Source organism: Oncorhynchus mykiss, chromosome 17, assembly GCF_057628025.1.
Source record: "Oncorhynchus mykiss isolate SJ-2025 chromosome 17, ASM5762802v1, whole genome shotgun sequence".
NCBI lineage: Eukaryota > Metazoa > Chordata > Actinopteri > Salmoniformes > Salmonidae > Oncorhynchus > Oncorhynchus mykiss.
Genome location: NC_143038.1, coordinates 18,885,388 through 18,913,359, shown reverse-complemented (window position 1 = coordinate 18,913,359; position 27,972 = coordinate 18,885,388). Strand labels below are relative to the sequence as shown.

The 27,972-nt window shown below is 40.9% G+C and overlaps 1 protein-coding gene and 1 pseudogene across 1 annotated transcript; one reads left to right on the top strand and one right to left on the bottom strand.

Annotated features, from left to right (window-relative positions):
• LOC149975851 (uncharacterized) lies at positions 1-4,503 on the bottom strand (annotated as a pseudogene).
• LOC110493912 (serine incorporator 1) lies at positions 4,391-27,491 on the top strand. Its single transcript, XM_021568511.3, has 10 exons — positions 4,391-4,884; positions 8,466-8,627; positions 9,182-9,360; positions 13,277-13,356; positions 14,280-14,417; positions 14,876-15,045; positions 21,481-21,571; positions 21,911-22,112; positions 22,488-22,733; positions 24,343-27,491. The coding sequence occupies exons 1-10, from the start codon at positions 4,846-4,848 to the stop codon at positions 24,479-24,481; spliced, it is 1,446 nt and encodes a 481-aa protein (XP_021424186.1). The 5' UTR covers positions 4,391-4,845; the 3' UTR covers positions 24,482-27,491.
• Positions 27,492-27,972: the final 481 nt, after the last annotated feature.

Here is a 27,972-nt window from a genome sequence, read left to right as displayed (position 1 = left end):
TCATTGTGGAGCTAGAGGAGTTAGTGCCCTGTCTATGTTGGTAGATAAGATGAGAGCACCCCTCCAGCTAGGATGGAGTCCGTCACTCCTCAGCAGGCCAGGCTTGGTCCTGTTTGTGGGTGAGTCCCAGAAAGAGGGCCAATTATCTACAAATTCTATCTTTTGGGAGGGGCAGAAAACAGTTTTCAACCAGCGATTGAGTTGTGAGACTGCTGTAAAGCTCATCACTCCCCCTAACTGGGAGGGGGCCAGAGACAATTACTCGATGCTGACACATCTTTCTAGCTGATCTACACGCTGAAGCTATGTTGCACTTGGTGACCTCTGACTGTTTCATCCTAACATCGTTGGTGCCGACGTGGATAACAATATCTCTATACACTCGCCAGTTTTAGCTTTAGCCAGCACCATCTTCAGATTAGCCTTAACGTCGGTAGTCCTGCCCCCTGGTAAACAGTGTATGATCGCTGAATGATTCGTTTTAAGTCTAATACTGCAGGTAATGGAGTCGCCAATGACTAGGGTTTTCAATTTGTCAGAGCTAATGGTGGGAAGCTTCGGCGTCTCAGACCCCGTAACGGGAGGAGTAGAGACAAGAGAAGGCTTGGCCTTGGACTCCGACTCGCTGCTTAATGGGAAAAACCGGTTGAAAGTTTCTGTCGACTGAATGAGCGACACCGGTTGAGCATTCCTACAGCATTACCCTCCAGAAACCATGAGAAAGTTGTCCGGCTGCGGGGACCGTGCGAGGGGATTTATACTAACGTTACTATCTGTACTTACTGGTGGCACAGACGCTGTTTCATCCTTTCATACACTGAAATTACCCTTGCCCAACGATTGTGTCTGAAGCTGCGCTTGCAACACAGCTATCTTCTCCGTAAGGCGATCGTTCTCCTGTATATTATGAGTACAGTGACTGCAATTAGAAGGCATCATGTTAATGTTACTACTTAGCTTCTGCTGTTGGAGGTTCTGACGAACCACGTCCAGATAAAGCGTCTGGAGTGAAAAAGTTGAGGGAAAAAACTGAAATATAAACGGGAATTAAAAAGTAAAAACCATAAAGTTGTCAGGTAGCAAAGTAAGGTTGGCATCAAAACGCACAAAACGCACAGAAACACGTAAACAAGTCTGCAAGTTGTGACCGGAAATGGCGTCAGCAATGCAACAAGCAAAAATGCTTAGGGTATAGCCTGCAAATTGGTATACCACATAGTTTTATACTATTGTTTGTTTCTGAACTGGCCAAATGGCAGAGCTATCATTCAGCTGTCCTTCAGCACCACAGGTTGGTTCATCTTCTTTAACATCATTGCGTGATCCTGGCGCTGTCATTTCAGTACCACGAAGGGCTCCCATCGTTTAAAATAACACTCATCCAGATCTGTTGCCTATGCCTAATTGTCCTCCTCATCACTTATTATTGTTATTGCCAGTGGAAGAGTATCACTTCTCACAATGGTGGTTGTTTGGCAAAGTTAGATCGAAGCGAGTCAATGCTTGATTCAATGCTTGTAAGATCACATAATGATTAATTAATATTTTACATAAGAGAACCAAATATAATAGTATAGGATAGTAGGGCCTATAACGTTACTGTTACACCAAAAAACACCTCCTAATTTCTAACAAGATTTTAGGATGGTTAGCAGTTAGCCAAAACTGAATAGTCTCAATTTTCTTCTCATGCGCCAAAACTCAGCAGAGCGTATGGTCTTTCATTAAAACAAAATACAAGAAGACTAAGAGTTTGTTAACACCATCTGCTCTAATTCGCTCACAAAGCAGTAATTCAAGATCTAAATGCATATTCCCATGAAACTGATTGAGATCAATCAAATGATAGTAAAACGTGTAAAACCAGTAAAACGTGAAGAATTATCGTTCAGGATTGACAACTATATATACAGAAGTATGTGGACACCCTTTCAAATTAGCTTCCCCGGTCAACTGTTATTGTGAAGTGGAAACGTCTAGGAGCAACAGCAGCTCAGCCGCCACAAGCTCACTGAACAGGACCGCCTAGTGCTGAAAGCGTGTATCCTCGGTTGCAACATTCACTACAGAGTTCCAAACTGCCTCTGGAAGCAACATCAGCACAATAACTGTTTGTCGGGAGCTTCATGGAATGGGTTTCCATGGCCGAGCAGCCGCACACAAGCGTGAGATCACCATGCGCAATGTCAAGCGTCGGCTGTAGTGGTGTAAAGCTCACCGCCATTGGACTCTGGAGCTCTAGAAACGCATTCTCTGGAGTGATGAATCACGCTTCACTATCTGGCAGCCCGATGGATACCAGAAGAACGCTACCTGCCCCAATGCTTAGTGCCAACTTTAAAGGTTGGTGGAGGAGGAATAATGGCCTGGAGCTGTTTTTCATGGTTCGTGCTATGCCCCTTAGTTTCAGTGAAGAGAAATCTTAACGCTACAGCATACAATTACATTCTAGATGATTCTGTGCTTCCAACTTTGTGGCAACAGTTTGGGGAAGGCCCTTTCCTGATTCAGCATGACAATGCCCCCGTCCATACAGAAATAGTTGGTCGAGATCGGTGTGGAAGAAGTTGACTGGCCTGAAAATTGGAGGCTGTTATAGCAGCAAAGGGGGGGCCAACTCCATATTAATGCCCATGATTTTGGAAAGAGATGTTCGACGAGCAGGTGTCCACATTTTTGTTATGTTGTGATCACCAGTTTTATCTTGTGATCTCAACAAAACAACTTTTGTTATGTAGTGATCATGAGATAAATCAGTCATGATCTCAACATAATGAGGAAACCATTTTTTAAATTAATATGTCCTCTATGGACTTTTAATGATCTAAGGTACATTTTTGTAAATGTATCAATCATTGCCTTTGAATTATATATACAGTAACAGTCAAAAGTTTGGACACACCTGCTCATTCAAGGGTTTTTCTTTATTTTTTTACTATTTTCTACACTGTGGAATAATTGTAGAAATAATAGAAACTACTATCAAAACTATGAAATAACAACCAAACAAATCAAAATATATTTGAGATTCTTCAAAGTAGCCTTGATGACAGCTTTACATGCTCTTGGCATTCTCTCAACCAGGTTCATGAGGTAGTCACCTGGAATGCATTTCAATTAACAGGTGTGCTTTGTTAAAAGTTTATTTGTAAGGGCCTCCCGGGTGGCGCAGTGGTTAAGGGCGCTGTACTGCAGCGCCAGCTGTGCCATCAGAGTCCCTGGGTTCACGCCCAGGCTCTGTCGTAACCGGCCGCGACCGGGAGGTCCGGGTTAGGTCGCGCACCAGCGACTCCTGTGGCGGGCTGGGCGCAGTGTGCGCTAACCAAGGTGGACAGTGTTTCCTCCGGCGCATTGGTGCGGCTTAATGCGTTTGAGCCAATCAGTTGTGTCTCCCCGTCAAACCTGACAGAGCTTGAAAGGATCTTCAGAGAAGAATAGGAGAAACTCGGGCAGGTGTTCCCAGCTTGTAGCGTCATACCCAAGAAGTCTCGTGGCTGTAATCGCTGCAAAATGTGCTACAACAAAAGGGTCTGAATAGTTATTATGTAAATTGGGATATTTCTATTTTTATTTATACATTTGCAAAAATTTCTAAAAACCTCTTTTTGCTTTGTCATTATGGGGAATTTGATGTGGATTGATGAGGGGGGAAAACGATTTAATCAATTTTAGAATAAGGCTTGAGTAACAAATGTGTAAAAAGTCAAGGGGTCTGAATAGTTTCCGAATGCCCTGTAGCTATTAGTAACACTTTTTATGAACTTAACGTCATAACAGTGTCATAATATTGGCATAAAATTACTTAAGTGGGTAAGTAATATTGTTTGGTCAACTTAAGTAATTACTCCTGTTATAACGATTACAAAATGACACAGCCTTGTCACATAAGATGTAATGACAGGTTTTTACATTTATTATGTCATGTTTATGACCATGTTATGACGTACAGTTCAAATGAACTGTTACCAATGTATGGTTCGGGTTCATGAAGGCTAACATGTCATCCTAAAGTTGACAACATATGTTTTTTTTTATGTTGTTGTTGTTTTCTCATGGGATGTTGAATGGAAGCTTTATTAGGTCTACAATATATTTAATCAAGATCGTGTAAATTACATCTGACAATTAGCCTCCACAGAGGAAATCATTAATATTTACATTTTATTAATGACAGATTTGTGTTTGTGTAGGTTACTAAATAAAATGCCAACTGTAGCTTAAACTGTATGTTGAGGTTGGAATTCAAACGTTTGATTTTACACCAATATCAGACAGCATTACGGGATGATTCCGATTGCAACAAGGTTCCCTCTAAAGTAAAATTACATTCGAATTCACAGCCACAACAACATCGACGTTGCATCGACTGTACTGATGTTAACGTAATGACATCATCCTGTGTTACGCATAGTAAAAAATAATTAACCGCAAAGAAAGCACGCACCTTGCTATGCGGTATCCTTTAGAGGTCCATACTCTGACGTCCCCCGCTGAAGTTGACATCTATAACGGTTAAAGTAAAGGTTAAGGTTTGGGTTAGGTAAGGGTTGTTGTTCAGGTTAGGGTTAGGATAAGGATAATGGTTAAGGTTAGGATTTAGGGTGTGGACGTCCCAAGTATCCCTGTTTGCAGTAACCAAGAAAGCATAGACGATTGCGCGAGTTGAAGAAGTAGGGCTCGCCTGTACGACACGACAACAAAATCGTTTAATTCAAATATTTACAATTTTCTAAAGTTGGTACTCTAATTGTATCTACATTTACAATTCAACCTGGAGGGACAGAAAAGTAACGGGTGCCGTTACTGGAAGAAAAGCGCTATAGATTTTGCCGAAACTGGAATATTATGGGAGCTGTTTTGGCGGCCTTTTCCGTCGCAAGCTGGGTACGTTTCTTCTCATATGATATCACGAACATATTTGTGCACAAGAACCGGGTTGACATATGTGACAAACATAAAGAATGGCTTAGTATCTCAATCTTCGACTGAACTCATACAAGGTTGTCAGGATGATGTGACGTAAGCAACAGGTCAGAATCATGAGGAGGCGCAATCGCCTGCCACTCATCTTGAAACGAATTACCTAAACTAGCGGACTCGAATGGTGGTAGCCTATGTGATTGACTAGGACTTGGTTATGTATCTGCTTGTGTGAAAAACAAGGTTTTGATTTGCCTCTGCTTTTGCTCTGGCTTGCTCTGGTCTCCACAAATGTCAGGTCTCAATATGTGTTCACAGTTATAGACTAGAATATACATTTTCATAGGGAAAAGGGAAACAAACTATTTTCCTCTCCCAAGTAGCCCACAATACACACATAGTAATAGTCTACAAGTCCTAAAGGGTTAATCATGCTACTAGTAGTCATCTGCTCTACTCATGATTAATTGGATTAACAGTGCTTGCTGCCTTGTCCTAGTCCAAAAACAAAGACCATGGCATGCTTAAACTGTTGCCATAATATGTATGTGGAGCAATATAATATAAGTCTACATGTAATAACCAACATATAATAGTCTACATGTAATAACGTACATATAATAGTCTACATGGAATAACGTACATATAATAGTCTATATGGAATAACGTACATATAATAGTCTATATGGAATAACGCACATATAATAGTCTATATGTAATAATGTACATAATAGTCTACATGTAATAACGTACATATAATAGTCTACATGGAATAACGAACATATAATAGTCTACATGGAATAACATACATATAATAGTCTATATAGTCTACATGGAATAACATACATATAATAGTCTATATGGAATAACGTACATATAATAGTCTATATGGAATAACGTACATATAATAGTCTACATGGAATAACGTACACATAATAGTCTATATGGAATAACGTACATATAATAGTCTATATGGAATAACGTACATATAATAGTCTATATGTAATAATGTACATAATAGTCTACATGGAATAACTTACATATAATAGTCTACATGGAATAACTTACATATAATAGTCTACATGGAATAACGTACATATAATAGTCTACATGGAATAACTTACATATAATAGTCTACATGTAATAACCGACATATAATAGTCTACATGGAATAACGAACATATAATAGTCTACATTGAATAACGTACATATAATAGTCTACATGTAATAACCGACATATAATAGTCTACATGTAATAACGTACATATAATAGTCTACATGGAATAACGTACATATAATAGTCTACATGTAATAACGAACATATAATAGTCTACATGGAATAACGTACATATAATAGTCTATATGGAATAACGTACATATAATAGTCTATATGGAATAACGTACATATAATAGTCTACATGGAATAACGTACATATAATAGTCTATATGGAATAACGTACATATAATAGTCTATATGGAATAACGTACATATAATAGTCTACATGGAATAACGTACATATAATAGTCTATATGAAATAACGTACATATAATAGTCTACATGTAATAACGAACATATAATAGTCTATATGGAATAACGTACATATAATAGTCTATATGGAATAACGTACATATAATAGTCTACATGGAATAACGTACATATAATAGTCTACATGGAATAACTTACATATAATAGTCTACATGGAATAACTTACATATAATAGTCTACATGGAATAACGTACATATAATAGTCTACATGGAATAACGTACATATAATAGTCTACATGTAATAACCGACATATAATAGTCTACATGGAATAACGTACATATAATAGTCTATATGGAATAACGTACATATAATAGTCTACATGGAATAACGTACATATAATAGTCTATATGGAATAACATACATATAATAGTCTATATGTAATAATGTACATAATAGTCTACATGTAATAACGTACATATAATAGTCTACATGGAATAACGAACATATAATAGTCTACATGTAATAACAAACATATAATAGTCTACATGGAATAACGTACATATAATAGTCTATATGGAATAACGTACATATAATAGTCTACATGGAATACATGTATCTCTGTCAATCTCATACAGTGTTATCGTCATATTATAGCCTAGACTAGAGACTAGAGCAAAATATGTTATGATGTAACAACAAGAGGACAAAGGGGCATTTGTCCTGCATTGGGCGCAGCTCAGAGATAAGTTATACAGTCGTACTTTATCTCAGACCCAACTAATAAGTGTCGGCCAAGCAACCAAATACACATCCACCACACAACGTTGCCATGAATAGTTTCAAAAACATTAGTAGGCCAGGACGTTCAGTAGCTACTCTAGTACATGCCGCTAGACATATGAATTTAGGCTTTGCTGGGGAGTAGTATTGGGATTGAAACAAACGCATACAACAACAAGCCTAATCTAATGCCTCCCGACCTCCATTTTAACTGTCTAGCTATTAGACAGTCAACTTGTGATTCCTGGTTCTTCTCCACATTGACCCAGCTAAAGCAGGTCAAGTTAATGTTAACCACAGGATGGCCTCATCAAATCAAATGTATTTATATAGCCCTTCTTATATCAGCTAATATCTCAAAGTGCTGTACAGAAACCCAGCCTAAAACCCAAACAGCAAGCAATACAGGTGTAGAAGCACGGTGGCTAGGAAAAACTCCCTAGAAAGGCCAAAACCTAGGAAGAAACCTAGAGAGGAACCAGGCTATGAGGGGTGGCCAGTCCTCTTCTGGCTGTGCCGGGTGGAGATTATAACAGAACATGGCCAAGATGTTCAAATGTTCATAAATGACCAGCATGGTCAAATAATAATAATCACAGTAGTTGTCGAGGGTGCAGCAAGTCAGCACCTCAGGAGTAAATGTCAGTTGGCTTTTCATAGCCGATCATTGAGAGTATCTCTACTGCTCCTGCTGTCTCTAGAGAGTTGAAAATCCGGTGAACAGGTCAGGGTTCTCATCAGTCATGTGTAAAAGATTTGTCTTGCCGGCTTGCCCATATTCTGGCTACCCATGGCTAAGCTGCCCTTGTGTCTGTCTGCCTGGGGTATTACGTTGTTTACAAGCTAGTAGGCTACTTAGGGCTGACAGAGTCAGGTGTCTTAAAGGTACAATGCCGTGATGCCTTTGTAATGGTTACTGTAACAGTGTTGTATCACTGTTGTGGTGGATTAGACATGTTTGTTGTTTCTCTGTCTTGGTTGAATAAGTAAGTAACAGCAATATCTCGAATTATCCTAAGTACACTTGATTTTACCCCCACGGTCAAAAAGACAGTTGCTGACTTGTTTTTATTGTGTTTGGATTAGGTTCAGGCTGCAGTATGTAGTGTTTCAAGTGCCAAGACGGAGGTTAATCAGTCCATTCAGTGTCTGCACTGACTCTGGCTTGTCCCTAGCTGACCTACAATGTTAGGGGAACGTTTCGCAATGATTTTCCCCTCTATCTACAACCGCACAGGAACGTTTGACAATGGTTTTCCCTCCTCTATTTCCCTCTAGGTGCCGTGTCTGTGTAGCAGTGCGACATGCTTGTTGTGCAGATGTTGTCCCCAGAGCAAGAACTCCACGGTAACGCGAGTCATATACGCCTTCATCCTGTTGCTAGGGACCATTATAGCCTGTATCATGCTGTCACCAGGAGTGGACGAGCAGTTAAAAAAGGTAGGAGATGGGCCAATCAATTAAATTCATACACACACTTCCTGAGTGAGACATAAAGTGTGTGTGTGTGTGTGTGTGTGTGTGTGTGTGTGTGGAGGTGTTATGGAGACGATGAATCATGCTGTGTCAGTAGATGTTTGTGTATATGGTGAATGATCATTTGTTACTTTAATAATGCTTGAATACATGGGGAGGCTATTGGTGAAAAGAGTCAAGTCACACATACCTAAAACAGTGGGGGCCTACACACAGAGTTGCAACTTCAAAGGCAACCTTACTGTATGTTAAGGTTGCATTAACATTGCAACTCTGTCTAAATTGAAACATTGACATATATTAATTCCAAATGGGAATGTTGAATGACTATGGTTGGCTACTTATAAATTGTGACAGTTTTGTGGTACAGTACTGATAGTAGCCAACTTGTTGATTTACAGTACCAAAGCAGAAATGTAATGTTATTGAATTGCAGACTCGCACAGCCAGACTATGGAAATGGACAGTAGATAAGACTTACCTGTATGGTTTGTGCCTATGTCCGTCTGTGCCTGTAGATTCCTGGGTTCTGTGAAGACGGAGCAGGCATCAATGGAAACATCAACTGTACGATCTTAGTGGGCTATAAAGCCGTGTACCGGGTGTGCTTCGGAATGAGCATGTGTTTCCTGGCGTTCGCTCTGATCATGATCAACGTGAAGAACAGTCGAGACCCGCGCTCCGCCATCCACAACGGGTAACCACCCCATAACGCAACGCACCCATCAGAAAAATAAGGGCCCACATGCTACTTATTACTACATACATGTAATTAAACTTAAATGCCAACTTTGACTTTAAAGTCAGTATTTCGTTGAATACCTTTTATTAGTAACCTTTTACACTTGTGGGAATTGGTCTATATGGATAGGGCTGAATTGACATGTTTCTTACAGAAGAAATATGGAAAGCCTATGCATTACCATGGTAGCAGTGGAAAGGGAACAGTTTGAGATTATGGTAAAATTATTAGACCAAAGGTGAGGACACAACAGTTCACTTGACACAAGACTGAATCCAAACATTACACTGTTGATTTTATGTTAAGTTGACATTTACTGTAATTTTCACCAGTAACATGTTAAGAATATTCCTGGAAAATGTCTGGTAGGTGCAACATAAGACAAAAAACATGACACGGGTTAGAGTGAGAGGACTAACCGGTGTCTCCAACTCCACACACCTCTCCAAAGTGTGCACAGTTCCTAAGTCATTTCATGGAGCTTTTATGACTCAAAGAAGAATCTTCAACTATGCGTTTTTGTTGTTGTTTTGCTTTCTCCTCCTCCTGCCGTTGAGGAACCAGAGCAAGCGCACTTGTAGTTGTTTTGTTTGTAACACAACCGTGCGTCTCCGCTCTCACACAATTACTGATGTTGTTTACACAATCCAAAAAAACGGTCCATTATGAATCGCAATCTGGTTCAGATGGGCATCATTTGAAAGCCTGGTCTATTGCCAACGTGAGTAGCTAAGTTATAAAATATGCGAAATTACACCTTTAGGCTTTCACAGTGTAGTTAATGGAAACAGATCTTCAATTTGGTGCCCATAGAAAGGAGTAATGAGTGCATTCAGGTGTGTGTGCCAAGACACCAAAAAAAAATCACAATAGACAAACAGGCTCATTCTGTTCAGAACAACCAATGGTATAACACCATGTCATCTTGTAACTGTACATCGAGCATAGTGATCATAAACGTTGACACTACAGTATATGACATGAGTTTCATGATACAGTGGGGCAAAAAAATATTTAGTCAGCCACCAATTGTGCAAGTTCTCCCACTTAAAATGATGAGAGAGGCCTGTCATCATAGGTACACTTCAACTATGACAGACAAAATGAGAGAGAAAAAATCCAGAAAATCACATTGTAGGATTTTTAATGAATTTATTTGCAAATTATGGTGGAAAATAAGTATTTGGTCAATAACAAAAGTTTATCTCAATACTGGTGTTCTTTGGATGTCAATAATGGTGTTCTTTGGATGCAACTCAGCATTCTTTGTCCTCCAAACACGACGAGTTGAGTTTTTACCAAAAAGTTATATTTTGATTTGATCTGACCATATGACATTCTCCCAATCTTCTTCTGGATCATCCAAATGCTCTCTAGCAAACTTAAGACGGGCCTGGACATGTACTGACTTAAGCAGGGGGACACGTCTGGCACTGCAGGATTTGAGTCCCTGGCGGCGTAGTGTGTTACTGATGGTAGGCTTTGTTACTTTGGTCCCAGCTCTCTGCAGGTCATTCACTAGGTCCCCCCGTGTGGTTCTGGGAATTTTGCTCACCGTTCTTGTGATCATTTTGACCCCACGGGGTGAGATCTTGCGTGGAGCCGCAGATCGAGGAAGATTATCAGTGGTCTTGTATGTCTTCCATTTCCTAATAATTGCTCACACAGTTGATGTCTTCCCAGCCTGGTGCAGGTCTACAATTTTGTTTCTGGTGTCCTTTGACAGCTCTTTGGTCTTGGCCATAGTGGAGTTTGGAGTGTGACTGTTTGAGGTTGTGGACAGGTGTCTTTTATACTGATAACAAGTTCAAACAGGTGCCATTAATACAGGTAACGAGTGGAGGACAGAGGAGCCTCTTAAAGAAGAAGTTACAGGTCTGTGAAAGCCAGAAATGTTGCTTGTTTGTAGGTGACCAAATACTTTTTCTGGATTTTTTTCCCTCACTTTGTCTGTCATAGTTGAAGTGTACCTATGATGAAAATTACAGGCCTCTCTCATCTTTTTAAGTGGGAGAACTTGCACAATTGGTGGCTGACTAAATACTTTTTTGCCCCACTGTATGTAAATGTGAAGTGCACATTTGGACTCACGGCTGTTTGGCTTGCTTTTATGACATCAAAGTGGTATTTATTATAATCCTGAACGTCTCATCTTTCAAAATACAATTTCCTCCTTAATTTACAGAATTTCCCAGCATTTACAGACAATAAAGTATGTGCAAGTTTGCCAAACTAGCAGGAGGGATGGGGGCAACTTCTTGTCGCGTGAGATGCTCAAGTTCAGAACGTCTGTCAGTCAAAATCCACACAACGCTGTGAAGCGCAGAGCCAGGGCTCTTACGTCATGTATAGCATGTTACTGTACAGCCACTGTGTTCCAATTAAGGTGTTTATGGGGCGGCAGGGTAGCCTAGTGGTTAGAGCATTGGCTTAGTAACTGAGAGGTTGCAAGATCAAATCCCTGAGCTGACAAGGTAAAAATCTGTCGTTCTGCCCCTGAACAAGGCAGTAAACCCACTGTTCCTAGACCGTCATTGAAAATAAGAATTTGTTCTTAACTGACTTGCCTAGTTAAATAAAGGTTAAAACTTCTTAGGGGTCAAATCCTTTTAGCGGGAATGATTTGACAACATCCGGTGAAATGGCAGAGCGCCAAATTCAAATTAAATTACTATAAATATTTAACTTTCATGAAATCACAAGTGTAATACATAAAAACAAAGATTAACTTCTTGTTAATCCAGCCACCATGTCAGATTTCAAAAACACGAAAGTCAGAAATAACGATATAAGTCATGCCTTACCTTGATAGATCTTCTTCTGTTGGCACTCCAAAATGTCCCAGAAAAAATGTCCCAGAAATATCACAAATGGTCCTTTTGTTCGATAAATTGCTTCTTTATATCCCCAAAAATGTCCATTTATTTGCGTGTTTGATTCAGAAACACACTGGTTCCAACTCGCCCAACATGACTACAAATTATCTAATAAATTACCTGTAAACTTGGTCCAAACATTTCAAACAACTTTCCTAATCCAACTTTAGGTATCCTAAAACGTAAATAATCGATCAAATTTAAGATGGAATACACTGTGTTCAATAGCGGATAAAATCAAAGTGGAGCGCATGGCACCAAACTAAAGTACACTTGGCTTGACACTCAGTCTGAACAGCCGTACTTCTTCATTTCTCAAAGGAAAAACATCAACCAATTTCTAAAGACTGTTGACATCTCGTGAAAGCCAAAAGAACTGCAACCAGGTGCCTCATAAATCTAGTTTCCCATAGAAAACCAATAGAAAACACAGTCAACAACAAGATTTGTCCTCTGGGTTTCGCCTGCCAAATAAGTTATGTTATACTAACAGACATTATTTTAACAGTTTTAGAAACTTTAGAGTGTTTTCTATCCAAATCTACCAATTATATGCGTATCCTAGCTTCTGGGCCTGAGTAGCAGGCAGTTTACTTTGGGCACGCTTTTCATCCGGACGTCAAAATACCGCCCCCTATCCCAAAGAAGTTTAAAAAAGTGCCCAAATCTGCAATTTTCAACCCGTATACAGGTACGATTGTAATGTGCTACCTCAAAAAAGCATGTACACTGCTTGTAACTTAACAATTCTCACAATGAGGGACTGGTAAGACACTGACAACTTTCAGTCATATGATTATCGCACTGCCGCAACCAAGGGCAATATTAGTGAAATAATCTCATACACAACGGGTCACTCAACTAACGTGCTTCAGGCCACCGTGCCGAGGAACCCGAGGAGAATAACTGAACTAGAGTTTTCCGTAGCAGCTAGACATCATAAGCCTATTCACGTATATTTACTACTTGATAAATGACCTCTCTCTCCCCCCCAGGTTTTGGTTCTTTAAGGTGGCTGCCATGGTTGCCGTGACAGTCGGTGCCTTTTACATTCCTGAAGGGCCTTTTACTCGCAGTAAGATTGACACAATTTAAATCCTTTCGGTCATATATTATTTTGTGATAGTTGATATTTGTATATTATTATGATTTTTTAATGCAGCCTTTGACCATGCATACCATGCACAATCAGCATACATGAGTGATATACAATTAGTCTTTGATATTAAAATGTAGTGTAATATTAACACTATTAATTATTGATATACACAATGATAATCATGTAATAGTAATATTTTTAGAAACTGCTTGTTGATACGTGTAATATAATGATGAGGGCCTCCCGATTGGTATCACTACAGACCCGGGTTCTTTCCCAGGCTTTGTCACAACCGGCCGTGACCGGGAGTCCCATAGGGCGGCGAACAATTGGCCCAGCATTGTCCGGGTTAGGGGAGGGTTTGGCCGTGGGGGCTTTACTTGACTCATCGCGCTCAAGTGACTCCTTCTGGTGGGCCAGGCGCCTGCAGGCTGACTTCGATCATCAGTTGAGCGGTGTTTCCTCCGAAACATTGGTGCGGCTGGATTCCGGTGGGTGTTAAGGAGCGTGGATTGGTGGGTCATGTTTCGGAGGACGCATGACTCGACCTTCGCCTCTCCCGAGCCCGTTGGGGAGCTGCAGCAATGAGACAAGATCGCATTTGGATTGCAATTGGATATCACAAAATTGGGGAGAAAAGGTAGTAAAAAAAGTATAATTCATTTCTTTCTTTTTTTAAGTGTCATGTGATGATGGTCTCTATCTCTGTGTGTGTGTGTGTGTGTGTGTGTGTGTGTGTGTGTGTGTGTGTGTGTGTGTGTGTGTGTGTGTGTGTGTGTGTGTGTGTGTGTGTGTGTGTGTGTGTGTGTGTGTGTGTGTGTGTGCGTGCGTGCGTGCGTGCGTGCGTGCGTGCGTGCGTGCGTGCGTGCGTGCGTGCGTGCGTGCGTGCGTGCGTGTAGCGTGGTTTGTGGTGGGTACCTGTGGGGCGTTCTGCTTCATCCTGATCCAGCTGGTTCTGCTGGTGGACTTTGCCCACTCCTGGAATGAATCCTGGGTGGACAACATGGAGAGAGGGAACTCCAGGGGCTGGTACGCAGGTGAGTCTTCCTGGCAAATCAAATCCACTTTTAAATCCACTTACGATCGCAGCACACTTAGTAAACAGTAAAGCAATAAAATGAAAGAGGGGGTGAAAAGAACATAAACACACACACACACACTCAAACAGTCAGAATGATTAGCCAAATGAATGATGTTTTGGTGATTAGGAATGCTGATGGGAGGTTTAATTTGATGTTTTAGCAAGTATTCACCTTTTTTTAAAGCAAGTGATATTAATTCACCACAATAGCACATAACAGTAATTATTTGATGATTCCAAAAGAGTAATTACTGTATTAAGTAAATTCCAGCTAAATAAATGGTAACCGTAACATACAGTAAGTACAGGTGTCAATAGTGCTCACACTGTGTATAATGCTCTTAGACAGAATATGTTCTGCTTCATAATAACAACGCAACTTGAATCTGATTCGGTCTATCCTCTCGTCTCTAGCCTTGCTCGCTGTAACTGGACTCAACTACGTCATGGCCTTTATCGTTATCATCCTGATGTACATGTTCTACACTCGGTCAGAGGGCTGTCTACTCAACAAGTTCTTCATCAGCTTCAACTTGCTCCTCTGTGCCGTAGCCTCTGTTGTGTCTGTCATGCCCAGAGTACAGGTGAGCCCTCATTCAACAGATAGGACTATTAGAGTGTAAAATAGGGACCTTGTAGCAGTCGCAAGGACAAAAAAAAATCAGCACGAGGTAGAGGTGGAAATTAATGTTGTATTTATTTAGACAGCGCTGGTGATGACGGTGATCAATTCACAAGTAGATATATTTACAAATATCTGACTTCAAAACGTCAGTATTGAAAAAGAAAAAAGCCTCCTATCAGACATAACCTGTCCTAAGCATAAAGAAACAGGTGGGGTCTACTACACTCAGTTGCATCCTACCCAAACAAATTGTCAAACAGAACTGACCAGAACATACCCAAGCGGGCACTTACAGTGCCTTCAGAAAGTATTCACGCCCCTTGACTTTTCCCACATTTTGTTGTGTTACAGCCTGAATTTAAAATGTATTAAAATGTAGATTATTTTGTCACTGGCCTATACACAATACATCATAATGTCATTTGTACAAAAATGAAAAGCTGAAATAACTTGAGTCAAGTATTCAACCCATTGTTGTGGCAAGCCTAAATAAGTTCAAGAGTAAAAATGTGCTTAACAAGTCACATAATAAGTTGCATGGACTCACTCTTTGTGCAATAATAGTGTTATATACCCTGATGAAGACAGCTTGTCTGTCGAAACGTTGGTTATTCAATTATTGCATCTGAGCTCCTAGAGTGTGCAGCTCTCCTTTAATTTTTCAATAATAGTGTTTACCATGATTTTTGAATGACTACCTCATCCCTGTAACCCACACAAATAATGATATTTAAGGTCCCTCAGTCAAGCAGTGAATTTCAAATACAGATTCAACCACAAATACCAGGGAGGTTTTCCAATGCCTCGCAAAGAAGGGTACCAATTGGAAGAAAATAAGCGAATATTGAGTGGGATATCCCTTTAAGCATGGGGAAGATATTAATTACACTTTGGATGGTGTATCAATGCACCCAGTCACTACAAAGGCACATATCAGGCATGAAGGTAAGAGCCAGATGCAGACCACTTCGAATAACCAATAGTTTAATATTCCAACAGGGGGAGGCAATAGACAGGTCAAGGCAGGCAGGGGTCAGTGAACCAGAGGTGGGGCAATGGTACCGGACGGCAGGCAGGCTCAGGGTAAGGCAGAGGTCGGTAATCGAGAGGGGGGCAAAGGTGCAGGTCGGCAGGCAGGCAGGCTCAGGGTCAGGGGCAAGCAGAGTGGTCAGGCAGACGGGCTCGGAGTCAGGACATGCAAGGGTCAAAAACCAGGAGGGTGAGAAAAGAGAGACTGGAAAAAACAGGAGTTGAGACACAAAACACTGGTTGACTTGAACAAACAAGACGAACTGGCAACAGACAAACAGAGAACGGTAGAAAAAGGGCTGTGAGACATGGGTTTGACTCTGGACACATGGAAGGTGTGATGTATACAAAGGGTACGAGCTGCACCCTGGACGTAGGCTGAAACCAACCCACCACCGCTTTCACCTTCTCGGGATCCATCGTTGACACTCCCAGCAGAGATGATGTAGCCCAGAAAGGGAATGGTGGAGCGATGGAGCTCGCACTTTTCCACCTTAACAAACAACTGGTTCTCCAGAAGACGCTGGAGAAGGCGAGGATGTCATCAATGTAGACGAAGGCGAACTGGTTCAGCATGTCGCGGAGAACATCATTCATCAGAGCCTGGAGCACAGCAGGGGCGTTGGTGAGGCCAAAGGGCATGACCAGATATTTGTAGTGGCCGCTGGATGTGTTGAAGGCGGTCTTCCACTCATCCCACTCTCGTATCCACACCATGTGGTAGCCGTTACGTAGATCCAGCTTGGAGAACTCAGTGGCCCCCTGGAGCAGCTCAAAGGCAGAGGAAAAGAGTGGTAGCGGATAACGGTTATTTACAGTGATGTCACTGAGCCCCGGTAGTCAATGCACGGACGCAGGGTTCTTCTTCGTGGAGATGAAGGACAAGACAGCGGGAGAGGAAGAGGGATGGATAATTACAGTAGCTAGAGAGTGCCCAATGTAGTCCTCCATAGCCTTGGAGGCGAGTACAGATGCCCCTGGGGCGGCGTGGTGCTATGGAGAAGGTCAATCCCGAAGTCATAGGGGCGGCGCGGCGGAAGGGAAATGGCCCGGGACTTGCTGAACACCTCCCGGAGATCCTGGTACTCCGAGGGAATGGCGGAGAGATCCGGAACCACCTCAGAGGGCCCAGGAAGACGTCCCGGGGCTGGTTGCACCGACTTCAGACAATTCAACAAAAACTAAAAAATACATTTTCTCATTTACAACTTCGACCTAGCCAATATAAAGAAAAGCAGTGCAACACAAACAACAACACAGAGTTACACATAAACAAAATTACAGTCAATAAAACAATAGAAAAAATCTTTATACAGTGTGTGCAAATGAGGTAAAATTAGGGAGGTAAGGAAATAAATAAGCCGTAGTGGCGAAGTAATTACAATTTAGCAATTAATCACTGGAGTGATAGATGTGCAGAAGATTAATGTGCAAGTAGAGATACTGGGGTGCAAAGGAGAAAAACAAATAAATAACAATATGGGGATGAGGTAGTTGGATGGGCTATTTACAGATGAGCTATGTACAGGTGCAATATCTGTGAGCTGCTCTGACAGCTGATGCTTCAGTGATTTTTGCAATTCGTTCCAGTCATTGGCAGCAGAGAACTGGAAGGAAAGGCAACCAAAGGAGGAATTGGCTTTGGGTGTGACCAGTGAAATATACCTGCTGGAGCGTGTGCTATGGGTGGGTGCTGTTATGGTGACCAGTGAGCTTAGATAGGGTATGGGCTTTACCTAGCAAAGACTTATAGATGACCTGGAGCCAACCAATATGAAGCGAGGGCCAGCCAATGAGAGCATACAGGTCGTTGTCACGGCTCTCGTCATAATGAGGATCGGACAAAAACGCAGCGTGGTAAGTGTTCATGATTCTTTATTAACCAAAACACTTGAACAAAATAACAAAGTGAAAAAACCTAAACAGTTCTGTAAGGTGCATAAACTATACAGAAAACAACTACCCACAAAACACAGGAGGGAAAAAGGCTGCCTAAGTATGATTCCCAATCAGAGAACACGATAGACAGCTAGCTGTCTCTGATTGGGAATCCTACTTAGGCAGCCTTTTTTCCTTTTGTATTTGTGGGTAGTTGTCTTCGTTTGATGCAGGTATAGCCTCACGGAGCTTCATGTTCGTTTTTGTTGTTTATTGTTTTGTTGGCGACATTTAAAGAAATAAAGAGAAAATGTACGCTCACCACGCTGCACCTTGGTCCGGTCATTTTCAAGACAGCGATCGTGACAGTCGCAGTGGTAGGTAGTATATGGGGCATTGGTGACAAAACGGATGTCACTGTGATAGACTGCATCCAATTTGCTGAGTAGAGTGTTGAAGGCTATTTTGTAAATGACATCATAGTCAGGATAGTCAGTTTTATGAGGGTATGTTTGGCAGCATGAGTGAAAGATGCTTTGTTTTGCGAAATAGGAAGCCGGTTCTAGATTTAATTTTGGATTGGAGATGCTTAATGTGAGTCTGGAAGGAGAGTTTATAGTCTAACCAGACACTTAGGTATTTTTAGTTGTCCACATATTCTAAGTCAGTAGTGATGCTGGACAGGCGGGCAGGTGCGGGCAGCGATAGGTTGAAGAGCATGTATTTAGTTTCACTTGCAATTAACAGCAGATGGAGGCCACGGAAGGAGAGTTGTATGGCATTGAAGCTCGTCTGGAGGTTAGTTAACACAGTGTCCAAAGAAGGCCAGAAGTATACAGAATGGTGTTGTCTGCGTAGAAGTGGATCAGAGAATCACCAGCAGCAAAAGCGACATCATTGATGTATACAGAGAAAAGAGTCGGCCTGAGATTTTAACCCTGTGGCACCCCCATAGAGAATGCCAGAGGTCCGTACAACAGGCCCTCCAATTTGATTTGGGGCATCAACGGGGCATCAACGACCTTCCTCAGCTCTTCTACGAACCCCTCCAGGCTCGAGCATATGACCGGCTGCTTTTCCCATACGGCGGTAGCCCAGTTGAGAGCCCTTACAGACAACCGCGTTATGAGGTAGGCTATTTTGGAGCGATCCGAGGGGAAGGAGGAGGGCTGAATCTCGAAAATGAGGGCACACTGAGCTAGAAACGCCCGACAAGTGCTCGGCTCTCCATTAAAGCATTCTGAAGGAGGTAATTGGAGCTCCCGGGAAGGTGGAGTAGCCGGTGGGGCGGTGCTGCTAACCGGCAAGTTGCTGAGTGGCGGTGGGGTTACCACTGTGGCAGGCTGCCCCCCAGACGACCCACGGAATTGCTCTAACAACATGTCCAACGCCTGGGCATGGCGCTCAGCCAACGTTTGGACCCCCTCCATCAGCCCACGAAGCAATACCTCGTACCTACCAATGGAGGCTCTTTGGGAGGAGATGGCATTGCGCAGCTGGTCCGGGTGTGCTGGGTCAGTCATGGCCAGTTCGTACTATCAGGGTTGAAGGTAAGACCGAGATTCAGACCACGTTGAATCAACAATAGATTAATATTCCAACAGGAGTAGGCAATAAACAGGTCAAGGCAGGCAGGGGTCAGTAAACCAGAGACAAATACAATACAACACATTGTTGAGTGCTGCTCTCTATATTTTCAAGCATAGTGGTGGCTGCATTATGTTATGGGTATGCTTGCAATCGTTAAGGACTGGGGAATTTTTCAGGATAAAATAGAAACGTAGTGGAGTTAAGCACAGGCAAAATCCTAGAGGAAAAGCTGGTTCAGTCGGCTCTCCACATTTCCACAAAGAATTCACCTTTCTGCAGTACAATAACCTAAAACACGAGGCCAAATCTACACAGGAGCTTACCAAGAAGACAATGAATGTTCCTGAGGAATGTTCCTGAGTGGCCAAGTTACAGTTTTGACTTAAATTTATTTGAAAATCTTTGAAATGGACTTGAAAATGGTTGCCTAGCAATGATCAACAACCAATTTGACAGAGTTTGAAGAATGTTGAAAAGAATAATGGGCAAATATTGTACAATCCAGGTGTGCATAGCTCTTAGAGACTTACCCAAAAAGAGTCAAAGCTGGAATCGCTCCCAATGGTGATTCTAACATGTATTGACTCAGGGCTGTTAATACTTATGTAAATGAGATATTTCTGTATTTCTATTTCAATACATTTGCCCAAAATTCTAAAAACATGTTTTCACTGTGTCATTATGGGATATTGTGTGTAGATGGGTGTGAAAAATAATAAATGTAATCCATTTAGAATTCAGTCTGTAACACAACAAAGTGTGGAAGAAGTCAAGGGTTATGAATACTTTCTAAAGGCACTGTAAATACCATAAGCCACACCTATCCTGGCACGCAGGCCAGGTACATCTATGCGCGCTTAAGCGCATGTGCTCACACAAGATTAGACAAAACAGGGAAACCAGACGTGTTCCAAACAAAGATAATTAAGAAATTGCCAGAAAACTGGTAAATAGAACGAAATAAACCTAAGCTTCTCCATCAAAAGTGTTGCACAGTTATTGAGCGCTCCAAACAACGTGTCCACTACGAGAATGAGAATGGTAAATGAATAATATTATATTCAATGAATTAGCAGAAGTCACCATAACCAAACATTCTAGATTACTGGGGAAATGCGGGGATTAACAGAAACTTCAATACTGAGTATACATTTAACGGGGAATTGATAAACAAAGGGCACACCATTGACACAAAGAATGCTCACTGATTTGGTGGGTGCTTATATTTGTCCTATTTCACACATGTACAAGGGTGTATTAATACACGTGTGAATTGGATATCCCAACTCTCCCTATTATCATCGGCAACCCTGGAGCAATTAGGCCTAAGTGCCTTGCTCAAGGGCACATCAACAGATTTTTCACTTTGCCAGCTTAGGGATTTGAACCTGCAACCTTTAAGGTTACTGGCCCAATGCTCAAACCACTATGCTACCCTGCCACCCATTTGCAAGAGTCAGTGTGCATCTAGTGGAGAGACGTGCCTAAACTAAGTTTCAACTCATATTCAGTTGATTCTGAGTTGTGACCAACTTTGTGATGCAAGGCGCAGCCGCAGCCTAATTTAAATGATCAAAAATGTCACAGTGGGCCTAGTACAGCTTAAAGTACATCCTAAAATGTCATGTGGTCAAGAACAAATCCAGGCCCTAATTATAACACACGTCTGCCAGTAGCGGCTGATGATTTAAAAACTTGTGGCGGTTAACAGATGAAAAGTATTTTTTTAAATATTTATTACAAGGAGGATTTTTGATTATGTTTTTATTGTTGTTTTAAAACGGAGGTCCATCCTCCCTTTGCTACGTGGAGAAACCCCCACTGAGGCCTAGTCAGACAGCATTTCCATGTTTGGTATCCCTTTGTAAATCACAGTTACTTTTTTTTTTTTTTTTAGGAATCCCAGCCCCGATCTGGTCTACTCCAGTCCTCCATCATGACCATGTACACCATGTATCTGACCTGGTCTGCCATGACCAACGAGCCTGGTCAGAGCCACTGTTATACAAGCTGCTGACCTAACAGCACTGCCTCCCTGACTTGTTCATCTATGTTCATTATTCATTAATACCAAATAAATTAACAGTTCATTGTTCATATATCTAACCATTTAAATGCAATCATATTCATAATTATTGGGAACAATCAAATAGCTTCTCAGTCAGACTGACATTCTTTGAAACATTTGCCCGTGAATTGCAAACACATCGCCATTCTCCACGCTAAATGCAAATGTGTTTTGTTCAGCTCGAGTTAAACTCAAAAGTCACCACCCCCTCTTAAAAAAGTAATTATTAATATTAAAATATTTTAAATACCCCTCTTAGACCGGACATGCAACCCCAGCCTGCTGAGCATCTTCCAGCAGACACTGGTGCCCACGCTGGCCCCTCTGGAGATTAAGAACCAGACGGCCGTGGTGATCATCGGCACCGAGGAACCCATCCTGTCCTCTCCCTATCTGCAGTGGTGGGACGCCCAGAGCATCGTGGGATTGGCCATCTTCGTTCTATGCATCCTCTACTCCAGGTATGATTGGTCCGCAAGGCAGACCTTGATACAGCTATAGCACATAGTGGTTTGGGAAATATAAGTAATGTCAATTTGTTGTTGCTACACAGTATCAGTGGATTTGGTGACTGGTGACCCCCCCCCCCCCGTTCATGGAATTAGAATATCAGTTTTCAGTTTGAGCATTCTGAAAAGGGCTTTATCAATCCAATCCATGATTGTGACTTTTTAATCTAATCTAATCTTGGTTATACTTCATTGTAACTTTATTGAATTATACATGCTTATAAATATTTAGAAATGCTTATAAATGCTTTCGAAGTTATTGTAAATGTTAGATTTTCTCATGAATTGTAATTCTTATGATGATTGTAAATGCTCACGTCCTTGTAGCATCCGCTCATCCAACACCAGCCAGGTGAACAAGTTGACCATGGCCTCCAACGACACGGTGACCCTGGAGGAGAGTAACGCGGGCACACCGGACGAGGAGGTGGGAGGGACGGGTACGGAGAGGAATGGACCCGGGCGTGTGGAGGACAACGAGAGGGACATGGTCCAGTACAGCTATTCCTTCTTCCACTTCATGCTCTTCCTGGCTTCGCTCTACATCATGATGACTCTCACCAACTGGTATAGGTCAGTAAGGCCAAACTACACCGATTACCAACGTCGTGAAAGTGCTACGTCTGAAAACGTTACTAGCTGTCAAGTCCTTGCTTCCAACGCCCTTGTTTCCTTCATCCTTGTTTCCTTAATTCCCCCTTGAGGATTTGTTCTTGACAGACCTTGGAGAGGATCCAAGGTCCCTCCCTCACACATCCTTCTCCAATGAGCTTTAAAAGTAATTGAGGAAATAAGGACGGAGGAAGCAAGTATTTGACAGCTAGTAACATTTTCAGACACAGCCATGGTGTCAAGTTTGGTTATGCAGATTTGGATTGGAGTGAAGTTGACTTCCAAATAAAATTCAATAAAATGTTATTGGTCACATACACGTGTTTAGCAGATGTTATTGCAGGTGTAGCGAAATGCTTGTGCTTCTAGTTCCGACAGTGCAACAATATCTAACAAGCAATATCGAACAATTTCACAACATATACCAAATACACACAAATCTAAGTAAAGGAATGGAATTAAGAATATATAAATATATGGATGAGCAATGTCAGAGTGGCATAGACTAAGATACAGTAGAATAGTATAGAATACAGTATATACACTACCTTTCAAAAGTTTGGGGTCACTTACAAATGTCCTTGTTTTTGAAAGAAAAGCACATTTTCTGTTCATTAAAAAAAACATCAAATTAATCAGAAATACAGTGTAGACATTGTTAATGTTGTAAATGACTATTGTAGCTGGAAATTGTTAATTTCTTATGGGATATCTGCATTGCCGTTCAGAGGCCCATTATCAGCAACCATCACTCCTGTGTTCCAATAGCTAATCCGAGTTTATCATTTTAAAAGGCTAATTGATCATAAAAAAAAAAAACTTTAGCAATTATGTTAGCACAGCTGAAAACGGTTGTCCTGCTTAAAGAAGCAATAAAACTGGCCTTAAACTAGTTGAGTATCTGGAGCGTCAGCATTTGTGGGTTCGATTACAGGCTCAAAATGGCCAGAAACAATTACCTTTCTTCTGAAACTCGTCAGTCTATTCTTGTTCTGAGAAATGAGGGCTATTCCATGCGAGAAATTGCCAAGAAACTGATCTCGTACAACGCTGTGTACTACCACCTTCACAGAACAGAGCAAACTGTCTCTAACCTGAATAGAAAGAGGGGTGGGAGGCCCCGGTGCACATCTGAGCAAGAGGACAAGTACATTAGAGTGTCTAGTTTGAGAAATAATACCCGCAAAACACCCGTCTCAACGTCAACAGTGAAGAGGTGACTCCGGGATGCTGGCCTTCTAAGCAGAGTTCCTCTGTCAAGTGTTCTTTTGCCCATCTTAATCTTTTCTTTTTATTGGCCAGTCTGAGATATGGGTTTTTCTTTGCAACTCTGCCTAGAAGGCCAGCATCCCGGAGTCGCCTCTTCACATCTTTTATAGTTCAACATTTATATTTAAACTCTCTCACGCAACACAAGGCAGCTCTAGCTCTCTAACATGAAAGTGACCGCAAAGCAACACAGCAATGCTGCAACGCAATACAATTCAACCATAGGTATTTCTCTTAAAGATCCACACCATTACATTTGTTCAGATATTAATATAGAAATCTTACTTTTTTTCCTATACAGTCCTGATGCAGAATACAATGCCATGACCAGCAAGTGGCCGGCGGTTTGGGTGAAGATCAGCTCCAGTTGGGTGTGTCTCACCCTCTATGTCTGGACCCTGGTCGCCCCCATGATACTCATCAACCGGGACTTTAGCTGAAAAGGTTTCCGCTAACGCAGTATTCTTCTTTCACTTTCCTTATATTGATTCCTGATTTTGCTTCGTTTTTTTACGTTTTACATAAACATTGACCTTATTGCCTACTGTACATTTCACGTGATTTTCAGTCAAAATGGACTGTGTTGTTTTGTGTATTAGATGTTGATGGTTTTTCATAAAAATATCTCTTTAGTTAGCGTTTTAGATCTATTACAGTAGATAGGTTCACACATGAACCTGGTGTTAAATCTCCAGCCTTGTGGTACATTTGACATTTTATGCAATTTGGGACCAAACACAGGGATAGTTGACCTTCATGTCAAAGGAACATCTTTCATTTAAAAAAATGTCCTTTATCTCATGGCAAGAAAAGTATGTTAACCCTTTGGAATTACCTGGATTTCAGCATAAATTGGTCATCAAATTTGATCTGATCTTCATCTAAGTCACAACAATAGACAAACATAGTGTGCTTAAACTAATAACACACAAATTATTCTATTTTTTGTCTATATTGAATACATAATTTAAACATTCACAGTATAGGTTGGGAAAAGTATGTGAACCCCTAGGCTAATGACTTCTCCTAAAGTTAATTGGACTCAGGAGTCAGCTAACCTGGAGTCCAATCAATGAGACGATATTGAAGATGTTGGTTAGAGCTGCCTTGCCCTATAAAAAACCCTCACAAAATGTGAGTTTGCTATTCACAAGAAGCATTGCCTGATGTGAACCATGCCCCTAACAAGAGAGAATTCAGAAGACATAAGATTAAGAATTGTTAACTTGCATTAAGCTGGAAAGGGTTACAAAAGTATCTTTAAAAGCCTTGATGTTCATCAATCCACAGTAAGACAAATTGTCTATAAATGGAAAAAATTTAGCACTGTTGCTACTCTCCCTAGGAGTGGCTGTCCTGCAAAGTTGACTGCAAGAGCACAGCGCAGAATGCTCAATGAGGTTAAGAAGAATCCTAGAGTGTCAGCTAAAGACTTACAGAAATCTCTAACATGCTAACATCTCTGTTGACGAGTCTACGACACGTAAAACACTAAACAAGAATGTTGTTCATGGGAGGACACCACGGAAGAAGCCACTGCTGTCCAAAAAAACATTGCTGCACATCTGAAGTTTGCAAAAGTGCACCTGGATGTTCCACAGCGCTACTGGCAAAATATTCTGTGGACAGATGATACTACAGTTGAGTTGTTTGGGCCTGGATAACTTGCTATCATCAACGGCCAAATGAATTCCCAAGTTTATCAATACATTTTGCAGGAGAATGTTAGGCTATCTGTCCTCCAATTGAAGCTCAACAGAAGTTGGGTGATGAAACAGGACAATGACTCAAAACACAGAAGTAAATCAACAACAGAATGGCTTCAACAGAGGAAAATATGCCTTCTGGAGTGGCCCAGTCAGAGTCCTGACCTCAACCCGATTGAGATGCTGTGGCATGACCTCAAGAAAGCAATTCACACCAGACATCCCAAGAATATTGCTGAACACAAACAGTTTTGTAAAGAGGTGGTCCAAAATTCCTCCTGACCGTTGTGCAGGTCTTATCCGCAACAACAGAAAACATTTGGTTGAGGTTATTGCTGCCAAAGGAGGATCAACCAGTTATTAAATCCAAGGGTTCACATACTTTTTCCATCCTGCATTGTGAATGTTTACACGGTGTGTTCAATAAAGACATGAAAACGTATAATTGTTTGTGTGTTATTAGTTTAAGCAGACTGTGTTTGTCTGTTGTGACCTGGATGAAGATCAGATCAAATGTTATGACCAATTTATGCAGAAATCCAGGTATTTCCAAAGGGTTCACATACTTTTTCTTGCCACTGTATGTCTATGGATGTTATATTCCTGCATGATGGGAAATGTTGGGTTAACAATAGACTCAAACTACGAATCTGACCAGTCCTGACCCTCTCCAAGTACCATAAGTGGTGTAAGGAGAATGAAAAAAATAATGTTCAACCAATGTTATATTTGGCCCACAAATATTTAGCATTTATAATCACATCTATTGACTATGTCACAATTATTGCTTGATATCTGAGTTCAATTCTTATTTTCAAAAGCATTGATTCCCTTTTCTGTTATATTTATCTTTGTGTTTGAAGAAGCTGCTTAGTATGACCTTTGGTGACATGATTTTCGGTAACTGTTTTGTTTGCACTTACACCCTCAAAGTTTTCAGTCTTGCAGATGCTTATTTAATTGTAGCCAACACTGTTCAGTCGTAATTGAATTTGCATAGGTTTATCCTTACATTATTTGATATTGTAGTAAGCTGCTATGCCTTCCAATGCCTTACATATCTGTAAATGTTTGTGTATTTTGAATTGAAATCATCACAAAATAAGAGAGCTTAGCAATCAGTGTTTGAAAAATGCGTTTTTGGAAAGCGATCCACAATCTACTTAAAACGATTTATGCTTCTGCCAAATATTTGTGTTATCTTATCATGTTCGTGTCTTGGAGATTGAATGTAATTGACTGAATCAATAATGCTTACTGAAGGAACTTAAGCATATTTTGAAATGCATGTGCAGTATCTACAACAAAAACCCAGCGTAATTTGTTTTTAAATATAGACCTCTACAAGCCATCTAGCTAGGTATGTTTTTGCAATTTATGCTTTGCCTTTAGGCCTAAGATTCAGTTCCAAATGGACATACATTATGTCATATTCACATACCACAAAATGTTACCGGATATTTAGTAAATATGACATAATTAGAATGATATCCTCAAGCTCAGTTATGACCTCAAATACAAAGAGAAAAAAATGTTGATGCACTTGATCTGAGCACGATGGTTTATAGATTAACACTGCCATTGTGATATTGATGAAAATGTATCATAAGTATTTCATTTCATTCTGAGACCAAAACCTTCTGTAAGCTATAGTTGTGATGAGAGTCTGCTTATGGAACCTGCTTCAGTTCCCATTGAACCACAAAAGTCTTGTACAATAAATAAAAATAAAGTTTATTACAAATGTTTGGTGCAACTGTGAGTTATATTTGAGGCAGCATGCAGCCTAGTGATTAGAGCGTTGGGCCAGTAACCGAAAGGGGGTTGGATCGAATCCCCGAGCTGACAAGGTAAAAAAATCTGTTGTTCTTCCCTGAGCAAGGCAGTTAACCCACTGTTCCCCAGTTGGCCGTCATTGCAAATAAGAATTTGTTCTTAACTGACTTGCCTAGTTAAATCAAGGTTAAATTAAAAATATATACTACATATACTATATAATATATACTACATACTATGAATGTGTCACGCCCTGATCTGTTTCACCTGTCCTTGTGATTGTCTCCACCTCCTCCATGTGTCGCTGATTTTCCCCCGTGTATTTATTCCTGTGTTTCCTGTCTCTGTGCCAGTTCATCTTGTATGTTTTTCCAAGTAAACCAGCGTTTTTCTGTTCTCCTGCTTTTTTCTATTCTACTTTTTCTAGTCCTCCCGGTTTTGACCCTTGC